Source organism: Mustela erminea, chromosome 11 (genome assembly GCF_009829155.1).
Source record: "Mustela erminea isolate mMusErm1 chromosome 11, mMusErm1.Pri, whole genome shotgun sequence".
NCBI classification, from domain to species: Eukaryota; Metazoa; Chordata; class Mammalia; order Carnivora; family Mustelidae; genus Mustela; species Mustela erminea.
Window position 1 is genome coordinate 6,563,042 of NC_045624.1, and position 11,502 is coordinate 6,574,543.

General features: G+C 45.8%; 1 protein-coding gene across 1 annotated transcript; it reads left to right on the top strand.

Annotated features, from left to right (window-relative positions):
- The first annotated feature begins 723 nt into the window (after window positions 1-723).
- ZNF425 (zinc finger protein 425) lies at window positions 724-11,502 on the top strand. The gene is made up of 4 exons (XM_032305342.1): window positions 724-840; window positions 1,776-1,902; window positions 3,410-3,565; window positions 6,417-11,502. The coding sequence occupies exons 1-4, from the start codon at window positions 823-825 to the stop codon at window positions 8,369-8,371; spliced, it is 2,256 nt and encodes a 751-aa protein (XP_032161233.1). The 5' UTR covers window positions 724-822; the 3' UTR covers window positions 8,372-11,502.

Consider the following 11,502-nt stretch of genomic DNA (forward strand, 5'->3'; position numbering starts at 1 on the left):
TTAAGGGAGAAAAACTATGCAATAATAGAAATTTATGCATTAAAAGCATTGGGCAAAAAAAGATTCCACTCACAATACACAATCCCAGCAAACTAGGAATAGAAGAGAACGTCCTCAACCTGCGAAGACGTATCTACAAAAACCTACAGTTAAATATCAGCTCGGCCTGAGTCCAAGGTAGACCAGAAGTGCCCTCGCTGAAGCAGGGCCGGATTGGGTGGATAGATTCCCAGCCTCCCGGGCCCTGGCCCCTGGCGGGAGGATTGGGCAGATCCGCACACTCTCAGAGTGCCTGGCGCCACAGACTCCGCATTTGCCCACGGTGGGGACCGGCTCCCTGACCCCCTTGGCTGGCTCAGGTCCCTCACAGTGATCCTGCCCTCGCCTGGGGTCCGCTTCAGGAACCAACCCCCGTACCCCCTTTCCGTCCAGCGCTCATTGAAGAGCGAGTTTCCTCCCTACTTGAAGCTCACTCTGCACGTCCACCTCTCCGTCTCCCTCTCTCCAGAGCCTTTTAGCGCGTCTGGGTCTCGGTCCTCGTCGTTTGGAGACCCCCGGCAGAGCAAGACGACCTGCCACCCACGGTGCCACAGCCGCTGCGGCCAGCCGTGCCCTTGCGGCTCCCGCGGACGACGCTGTCTCCTCCGGCCCGCAGGGGGCGCTGTGGGGCAGGGATCAGGCTCGAGTCCCAGCGTGCACCGCGCGGGGCTGGGCCTGCGGGGCTGGGCGGGGCAGGAGGCCGCGCGCAGAGGGAGGTGCTGCGGAGCCGCTTAGGGTCTCGGCGTCTGTCGGGCGGAGGACTCGGCGGGGTCACCGAGGGCCATGGCGGAGGCGGGTCCGGTAAGTGAGGTCGTGGAGGGTGCGGGCCGTATCGAAATGCGTCCCGTTCGTGGTCTGGAGTGGGGTCCCGAGCCGGGGAGTGAGGTAGCGGGGGACTGTCCGTGACCCGGGACTGAGCTCCGAGCCCGCGGCCGGCGAAGGCGCGGTGGAGGTGCGGGAGTTGCTCTGCAGGGGGAGGGAAGAGAGGGACCGGGTGCAGAAATCCAGGGTCGTCCCCTCAGGTCACTCGTCTTTTCCCGCCGTGTGTCGCGGCTCTTTGCACGTCGGGGTTTCTCTCGGGCTCTGTTCCGTGCTCTGCTGGTGGAGGTAGCCTCTGCGGCCACGTCTGTATAAACGGATGAAAAAAGTTGCGGGAAGGAAGAGTGGGCATGAGAGGACCTGCAGACCTGCAGAAAATGTGAAACCAGTGGGGCTGTTAATGGAAAATGTGAACACGTTTTAGAGTTTAAAAGGCATATCCTGAGCTTAATCCATGAAACTGTTAAGTTCAATTAAGTATAGTCCGCCTACCTATGCAAGTTTTTCTTCTACCCTTCCTGAAATTTCTTATCTAATAATCTTACTAATGTAATGCATTTTCTTCCCTTCTGCTTCTCACCCCCCTCCCGCAACAGGTGTAGGAGGATACAGGGAACCCTTCTGGACTAGGATCTTTGCAACTTCCTATGAGTCTGTAATTACTTCAAAATAAAAAGTTTTTAAAAGTCTTGCATAGCAGTAATTGCTCGTAGAGGGTACAGGTCCTCAAAGGTCTGCTAGTCATTCATTCACTCTCTGGGCCCCGTGGACTTCTGTGACCCCTCTATTACATCGTTCATGGCACCAACCGGAGAGAAGGAAACTTTAGCGTAGTTTCCTCTTGCCTGTTAAAGACGCGGACATTGAATGACGGTAGCTTGAACGTGAAGACATATGCATGTAGTTTGTGATTCCAGGTAACGATGACTTTTGATGATGTGGCCTTATACTTTTCGGAGCAAGAGTGGGAGATCCTGGAGCAGTGGCAGAAGGAAATGTATCAGCAAGTGATGAAGACCAATTATGAGACTCTTGATTCGCTGGGTAAGATGGCTTCAGAGGAATCATTTTTGGGGAAGCTGCCTACTATCAACAGGCTTTCTGTTCTGTGTGAGCTCTTGCTGGTTGAATATGATTCTTTGCCTAATTTACACTCGGAATATGTCATTAACTTCTATTACGGCCTGGGAATATTTAACTTGTGCCTTTTTATCTAGTGGCATCTGCACTCCTTAGTCTTGTTAATTCTGCAGTTTCTTTCACCCAAACACTCCCTTGTTTCTCCCACAGTTAGAATTACTAAATAAAATAACCATCTCTCTCTCTTTTATTTTTTTTTTTAACTGATACTTTGATGCCTACTTATGTTGCCTAGATATGATGAATTTTCTATCCTCATAAGAACTGGGAAAATAGCTCTCTGGTAAAGGGAGAAAGAGCAGTGGCATGGGACATATAGGTATCCCTAGAGAAATACTGAGGGAGCAGATTGGAAGAGAAATTTGTGGAGATTATACCTTGCTCTTTATCCAGCTTGCTCTAATTCATTCATGTATCATTAAAACCATTTCTACTGTTTTCACTTTAATAGGTGATCTCAGTGTAACCTGTAGCATTCTCTCCCTCCTTTGGCGTTTATAACCTCTTCCATCTGAGACACCAAGGACAAGATGAGTCAATTGTGTGAAATCAGGGGGAAGAGAATTTAAGCAGAGGAAGGACTAGTGCAGAAATTCGAGGGTTGGAATGTATGTGGTCATTGTGTGGTGGGAGCCACAGGGAGGCTCCCGGAGCGCATGTGTAGAAGGCTAGAAGGGGACAGTGGTATACCAAATGAGGAAGGGGCCTCTAGGATTTTATTCTAGACAAAGGGAAGGTAAGATGATGAGAGGATTTACACAGGAATAATATGTCAACATTTGTTTAAATGTTGAGTAATTTAAGTAATTAACTCTTGTTAATTACTTGAGTTGCTATGTGGAGAATGAAAGGCAGTGCATAGCAATGAAAAGAAAGACACCAGGGGCACCTGGGTGGCTCAGTGGGTTAAAGCCTGTGCTCAGGTCATAATCCTAGGGTCCTGGGATTGAGCTCCGCATCAGGCTCTCTGCTCAGCAGGCAGGCTCTCTCTCTGCCTGTCTCTCTGCCTACTTGTGATCTCTGTCAGATAAATAAATAAAGTCTTTAAAAAAAAAAAAAAAGAAGTGTTTAGTGATTGGTCTCCCTCCCTGACCCCCTGTGATTTTGCTTTTTATTGTTCTCATAATGATCATTTATTTGTTAATGGTTTCTGCCTTGATCTGTGGGCCTTTTAAAAATCATCACCCTTCACTTCTCTTTCCTTTAATTTTGTGAAATATTGCAGAGGACATTTAAGCTAAACAGTTTTGCTTAGGCTAAAATTTATTGTCATTCACGTAATTTCAAGGGTTTTGATCTTTTTAACCTAACTTTGATGATGTATCACAGGAATCAAATTTAACTGTGAAAATCACGTTTAGTAAAATACTCAGATAAACCCAGACTGAGTCTGCGTGGACTGTCCTTGCAGGTGGCATTTTCTCCAAGCCGAATTTGATCACCTGGATAGAACAAGGGAGAATGCTGTTAATCAGCGACCAGGGACCCTTGGAGAAAAACATGACATTTAGCCCTTCTACTGATGAGCAGTGGGACTTGCAGAAGACTGGAAAGTTGCTGTATTTTGGTGAGTATGATGGATTTAGGGTCATGTCTCATTTCATTTTCCTGAATCTTCCTGGATAGGCAGCTGGACATAGTGACTAAGAAACATTGTTTTGGTGGAGAATATTAGGTTTTTTTTTTTTTTTTAAAGATTTTATTTATTTGACAGAGAGATCACAAGCAGGCAGAGAGGCAGATAGAGAGAGAGGAGGGAGCAAGCTCCCTGCTGAGCAGAGAGCCCGATGCGGGGCTCGATCCCAGGACCTGAGATCATGACCTGAGCCGAAGGCAGCGGCTTAACCCACTGAGCCACCCAGGCGCCCCGAGAATATTAGGTTTTTTTACTCAAGTGGGAAACAAACACAAGAATGTATTACTTTTTTTTTTTTTTTATGATTTTATTTATTTATTTGACAGAGATCACAAGTAGGTAGAGAGGCAGGCAGAGAGAGTGAGGAAGGGAAGCAGGCTCCCTGCTGAGCAGAGAGCCCAATGTGGGGCTCGATCCCAGGACTCTGGGATCATGACTTGAGCCAAAGGCAGAGGCTTTACTCCACTGAGCCACCCAGGTGCCCCAAGAATGTATTACTTCTTATAAAGAGGGACCAAATAAAAGAAAAAAATTTATGACCCTGGAAAGAAGTACCCATAAAAGAGCAAGTAAAGGACACACTTGCTGAGCCCTGAGGAACAACCACCTTCTCCATCACACCGTTGTGTCCGTTTGAATACAGAGAAATGGAAAACTGTCCAATTTGGTATAATGTATTACTTTTTATTATGCACAGTTTTAGAACTTGGGTTTTTTTTTTTTAAAGTTCCTTTTGAAAGATTCCTTTTTGAATTCCTTGTAAGAAAAACATTGGAAATACTTTATAACACTTTAAATACTTAAGGGAATATGTCATTTTTTAGACTATGCTAATGTTTTATTAAATGGAGACCTTCTAAGTCCCTGGTAGTCAAGGGATTCTCTTGAAGAGAAGGGGATTTGAACCCAGGGAATGTATGATGAGGTCCATCAAAAGAATAAAAGAATGCCCAAGGATGTTATTTCATTGCCATCGTCTCTTATTTCATTCATCTAACGAGTATATAGTCCCTACCGTGTTCATAGGACTGTCAGTTATCACTTAGGCTGGCATGGGATGGAGAGATCTACATATCTGTATGTATACTCTCCTGGAGGAGTTGACTATCTTCCTGACCCGACGTTAAGTGGCAGTTAAATTAGTCGATTCTGTTGAACTGTTGAACTAGTCCTCTATGAAATAGGACTGTATTACAAGTTAATAAAATAAGTGGCAGTGGTAGTAGAGTTATAGGGATTTAGGGGAGAATGAGTGAAGTAGAATAGCAGTTTCCCAAGAGGACTTCTAAGGAATTAGGATTTTAAATATTTTTTTTTTTTTTAAAGATTTTATTTATTTATTTGACAGACAGAGATCACAAGCAGGCAGACAGGCAGGCAGAGAGAGGGAGAGGAGGAAGCAGGCTCCCTGCAGAGCAGAGAGCCTGATGCGGAACTCGAACCCAGGACCCTGAGATCATGACCCGAGCCGAAGGCAGCGGCCCAACCCACTGAGCCACCCAGGCGCCCAGGAATTAGGATTTAAAAACAAAGAATGTATAGATTTGGTCAGACACAGAAGATCAGCGAGGATCATACATGAGCTGAGACTCAGAGGTGGGAACAAGCCCATTGTATTTAGAAAATGTATAGCCAAATGTTATTCTTGGGATGGTACGGGACATGGAGAAGGGGAAACATAAAGTAATGTCAGATTATCTGAGGCTAGGAAAGCCGAGGCAGAAGTTTGACTTCATCCTATAGAAAGGTAGGACCTAGAAAGGTTTCTGAGTACCAAAGAATGAGCAACTTTAGTGGCTATCCCTAAAAACTCATGTTCCCTTTGTGCCAAGTGGCACTCATCCAATAATCAGAACTGCTCCTCTGTCTGGAATAAGTAGTAAAGTGGTAAGAAATAGAGGAGTCAAGGAGGGAGGGAAGAATGTTCTAGACGTCAGCTGTGGAGCGCTTACTAAATGACATCACCCAGTTGGAAGCATTACCTGTGTTGTTGTTAAGATGACCACAGAGCATAATCAGAGTCCTTTTCTGGGGGCAGGCCCATCCTTCCAGACAGATGAATTTTCCTCCTGTGTTAAGAGACTTAAAAAAGAAGAGCCCTAGGACTCAGTTCAACAGGTGGGAGAAAAAGCAGTTCTGAAATACAGAGGCTGCAATTGTTCTCTCCAGTTTTTGTGGATGAAAATAAGGTCCCAACTCGTTAGCTCCCTGATTCTTGTCATCATGGCTTTTCCTTTGGGAACAGCGCTGACTGTGCTCATATTAATACCTTTCTGATAACGAGGTGTTCCTTGAAAAAGGGAATTATTTCTATCGTGTTCTTTCTGAATTTAATCACTTGCCATTTGACATTCCTAAGAAAGATGCTTTCTGTGAGCATTTCTTCCAGAAAGCTTTTCCTAAGATCTGTGGTAGAAGGGGCAAGAATATGACGCAAAGCCTTATTTCACAAATTTCAGGAAACAGAACGGTCATATTCTCAGACTTTCTCTTTATTTTCTCTCAACTTCTGCTTACCCTCTGAGGGTCATCCTTAAGTTCACAAGATATAGTTCCCTGCAGGTTTTTTTTTCCCCCACACGAAGCCATTTCTTAACACATAATGGAAGGATTTGCATATCACAGTTAACCTTAAATGTAATTTACTTGTGGAGGCAGATGCATAGTCATGAATCAATGAGATTCCTTTTCCCGTGCTGTTAGAGATGTGAAGACAATTCTTGAGGCCGCCATAACCCAGGGACATGACTGGTAAGGGTGGGTCTTCTTTTTTTCTCTCCAGGTGACCAAGGAACTCTCGGGGCAAAAGAGGAGGAAGGCCATTTAAATGGTCTAAAGAAGGGTTCATGTGCTACCTTAGCAGGGCAGGAGAGAAAGATCTTATCAGATCAAAGAGCTGCGTTACAGCATCCAAGTCTCCAAGACATAGGGATTGTACATAGGAACCTCGACCTCGGAGCATCTGGTCAGGATAAGAACAATCCAGGGTGTAAGCGGACAGGTACTCCAGACCACCTGGAAATTCCACCAGGACCCAGATTTTATTTCTGCTTTGTCTGTGGGAAGGTTTTTCAGCTAAAGAGGGACTTGGTAAAGCACAAAAGAAGCCACTCTAAGAGCCAGCCCTGTAAATACTCCAAGTACAAAAACAAATCCAGAGGGAACCCCGAGCTCAGGTGGCACCGGATGATCCTACGTAAGAAGCAGCGTTTCCAGTGTGGCAAGTGCGAGAAGAGCTACTGTCTCAGATGCAGCCTGGTCACTCACCACTGGGTCGTTCACTCAGGGCAGCAGCGCTATCCATGCCCGGAGTGTGACAAGACCTTCCAGTGTAAAGCCACTTTGAAGAAGCATCTGTGTTTGCACAAAAGGGAGAAGCCATTTTCCTGTGAGCAGTGTGGCAAGGGTTTCATCCAGCGACGCAAGCTCACGGAGCACCACAGGGTGCACACTGGGGAGAAGCCTTTCCAGTGTCCAGAGTGCCACAGAAGCTTCCGCCTACAGAAGAGTTTGAAGGCCCATCTTTGCCAACACAACGAGAAGAAGCCCTTCCATTGTCCAGAATGTGGCAGAAGCTTCTCCCGGAAGGCTGCCGTGAAGGCCCACCAGAGAATGCACAGTGGAGAGAAGCCATTCTCTTGTGACGAGTGTGGTAGGAAGTTCACACACAAGACGAAACTCACTGAACATATCAGAGTCCATACCGGAGAGAAGCCCTTCCAGTGTCCTGAGTGTAAGAAAAGTTTCCGCCTGAAGAGAAGCCTAAAAGCCCATCTGTTTCAGCACAGTGGGAAGAAGCCCTTCCAGTGTCCCGAGTGTGACCGGAGCTTCTCTTGGAAGAATGCCATGAAGGCCCATCAGCGTTTACATAGTGAGGAGAAGCCGTTCTCCTGTGGCGAGTGTGGCAAGAGGTTCACCCGGCCCTCTAAGCTCACTCGCCACGGCAGAGTCCACAGCAGGCAAAAGGAATTCTCCTGTGGTGAGTGCAAAAAGACCTTTCCTCGGCAGTCGAGGCTCACGGAGCACCTCAAAGTCCACACCAGAGAAAAGCCCTTCTCCTGTTCTGAGTGCCCTCGGAGCTTTAGCCGACACTCGCACCTCACTGAGCACATGAGACTTCACAGTGGGGAGGATCCTTTCCAGTGTCCCGAGTGTGACAAGAGCTTCTTCTGGAAGGCCTCCATGAAATTTCACCAGCGGATACACAGGGGCGAGAAGCCCTTTGCTTGCGGTGAGTGTGGTAAGACCTACACTCAACAGTCTCAGCTCACGGAACACAAGAGAATCCACAGTGGAGAGAAACCCTTCCAGTGTCCTGAGTGCCACAAAAGTTTCCGTCTCAAAGGAAATCTGAAAAGCCACCTGCTCCAGCACAGTGACAAAAAGCCATTCTCCTGCGTTAAATGTGGCAAAAGTTTCACTCAGCAGTACAGGCTCACCGAACACATTCGAGTCCATAGTGGGGAGAAGCCCTTCCAGTGTCCCGAGTGTGACAAGAGCTACTGCATAAGGGGAAGCTTGAAGGTCCATTTGCATACGCATAGTGGAGAGAAGCCCTTCAGGTGCTCGGAATGTGGCAAGGGGTTCCTCCAGAAGAGAAGTCTGAAGACCCATCTGCACCATCACAGAGGGGAGAGGCCTTTTTCTTGTGATGAATGTGGAAGGAGCTTTACGTACATGGGGGCCCTGAACACTCATGTTGGAGTGCATGCCAAGGAGGAGCCCTTCAGTGTCTAGGTCAGGCGGTGCAGAAAGGAGGCGACAGCTTTCAGGTGGAACTAGCAGCTCGTGGATCCACAGTATAAGCCGGATGAGGAATTCACAACCTGTGGGCCTCAGATACGCTGGCCAGCTGCGCAGCAGGGAGGGCGTGATGGCGGCTTGACAGAGACTCCGATGGTCCAGACATCCCCGCTCCGTAATCCCCATGGGCCAGGCCTGCCAGTCAGGGAAGGAGCATTTTCTCTCCACTTTCTGTTCCCAGGCCTCCTTACTTAAATTTGTGTTGAGATTTTCAGTGTTTTTTCTCCGGCGTGCTGAGAGAGCATCTGTGTTTAGGCAGGATTTCTCTCTATTGCCAAAAATAAATGTCATCTCCCATCTCCTTTGTTAACAGTGGCGCACATATGTGTCATTTCCCCTCTGGATTAATTTAAATCACCTAAAAGTCCACGATTGCAAATCACAAAGTCTTATATCTAACCCCTCCGCATTTTTAACAGTGTATGTCAATTCGCCAAGAAACAGACTTGCCTTAATATTGGGGTCTCTTAGGTAAATACCAAAGGGAAAGATACTGCCAGTCCAGGACATCTCTCCATTTTTTTGTTCTGTGGCTTAATCTATCATCATAAGGTGATTTTCCAGCCGGTTCTAGCAAACCTTTGTCTGTCTTTTGGACTGTCTTTTAATATCATTCCTACAAAAATGTATAGATTAGCTTCCTTAGGGAATCCTTGGGGCCTATGTAAATTTTCCATTTTTGTAGTACATGGTGGTTGCAGATTACCTGAATCGGCCGGAACCAAGGGCACCCCACAAATCAGCGTTTGTATGAAAAGGAGAGATGCCACCTCCGGTTGGTCCATCCCTGTAGGTGCAAGCATCTGTGAATCAGTGGTGTCTTTGTGCGAAGAAAAAGACATTTTCCCTAACCCATGCCAGAGCACGTGTGGGCTAGATGTCCACCCTGGCTGGCCTCTTCACCAGCGTACCTCAGGACAACTCTGTGCCTGCCTGGGAGACATGTTGAAAATACAGGCCCTGCGGACCCTTCCCAGATGTACTGAGAGACAGTCTTTTCAAGTGAAGTTGTTTGAAAAGTTTCAGAACATATGATGTAGCGAGTGGCGAAACCAGAAGAGGGAAAGTTCTGTTTGAAAGCATTTTAGTCATCCTGTGAAGTTAAGGTTAGGTCTTTTCCTTTAAGCCTTTTCTCTCCTCTGTTTTGTAATAAAGCTGCTCATGATGAAGGTTTCTTACATTATGGATATATTAGCTCAGGCTATAACAAAATACTACAGACTGGGGGGCTTAAACCACAGAGAATTATTTCAGTTCTGAAGGCTAGAGGTCCAAGATCAAGGTGCCAGCAGGGTTCTGATGAGAACTGGCTTCCCAGGTCCTCATATGGCTTTTTCTTTGGGTACGGGTGAATCTCAGGTGTTCCTTTCTCTTATTAGGAGGACACCAATCCTATTGGATTAGGGCCTCTTAGCCTTAGCTAATTGATATTGGAAAACCTAATGATGTGCACTAGACCTGAACAAAGTGAATGAGGAGGCACAGAGATTAGGAGTGCTGTGCTTTCCTAAATGGGAAAAAATACCAAGAATGGTGAAGAAGCACCACCCCCCCCAAAAAAAACCTCAAACTAATAACTAGCTCTTGTTATTTGTGTCTGCCCATCTCTCTTCTGAGCCACAGCTTGGGTAGTGAAGTCATGTGTTCTCTCTTAGGTGTGGATGACTTTCAAGTCTACAGATCCATATCCATAGTTGACCTTCCTCCTGAGTATTTCTGACTTCCATAGGCATCTCACACACAAAATGCCCAGGATAGGACTCCTCATCCATATCAGCCCTCACTCTGCACCTTCTCGTATACTCTGTGTTTCCCACTTCCAAAGTCACACTAACTAGTTCCCAGATCTGTTAATGATCTAGGTTTTCCTACACCCAACCTGTCTCCTAAATTCCTCCCAAACACCCTCCTTTATCTCTATCATCACCCCTAACTGAAGCCAACTTTTAAAAATTGTTTAGTGTTAAAAAAAAAAATTGTTTAGTGTTTATATTAACAGTTTTTTCGGGCAGTGCATTCATCCCCCTAGTAACAGATTGGTTTTCCTAAAATGCAACTCAAATGTTATTCTCCACATAATATTTTTAGAAGTTTGTGATTTTATTATAAATGCAAACTCTAACATGACATTTAGGAAAAAACCCCCAAGCTGACCCAGACCTGCCTTTTCAGCTGAAGCTTGTTACCTCTTTACCTTATGAACTTCACTCTTACCAAACGACTGCTCTCTTTCCCAAGTGCATCCTGTCCTCATAACTGCTCCTTCATCTTCCTAACTCCTTGCTCCAGCATTCAGTCTCAACACCAGGAACATTTGGGGTATGTGCACAGTGTCAGCACATCCTCTAAACTTCTTTCTCTAATAGCACTCTTCGCATCCACCTGAAACCTGCCTGCTTCCCTCATACGCTGAACCCCTGCCAAGGCTGGAATTTGATCTCGCTTTTGCATTTTCTCCATCCAGATCAAGCCGTTCTGTGGCTTAATACTTGGATCTATGCTACACCCACTAACACAGGGCGGGGTGGGGTGAAAGAGCACTGAACCACATAGGACTTGATTATGGACTTGAGGGCTCTAGGGAATCAGGTAGACACAACTACAAAGCAGCTAGCAGGAATAGTTGGATCTGCGCATGTTCTCACATATACACAGAAACTCTACCAACCACCTTCTGATCCTGTAGACTAATTTCAGAACCTATAAAGAGATCTAAGTTTAAGTGGCCCAACAAGACAAAATCAGAAGATGAATTCACTCCATATAAATTTAAGTAATAGAGAATTCTGGAAGATACCTTAAAATCAGTACACTTCATTCACCAAAATATAAATGGATTCTAACATTTAAAAATACTAGTAAATAAAAAGTGAAGAAGTGATATACAAAAAAGTGGGTATGAAAAAGAGCCTTGGAAACGAGAAGGTAAAGTTACTGACTCACCTGAGACCTAGAATAGAGCAAGCTTTAGGAATCTACCCAGAATGAAGAAGAGAGAGAAATATGAAAAAGTATGAAAGCAGTGAAGATACACAGAAAATTGAGAGCTTTCAATATATAACTAA

Coding starts and splice junctions, on each gene's coding strand:
- ZNF425 (XM_032305342.1), top strand. Junction 1,903..3,409: donor TGAGACTCTTGATTCGCTGG/GTAAGATGGCTT, acceptor CTGTCCTTGCAG/GTGGCATTTTCTCCAAGCCG. Junction 3,566..6,416: donor TGGAAAGTTGCTGTATTTTG/GTGAGTATGATG, acceptor TTTTCTCTCCAG/GTGACCAAGGAACTCTCGGG.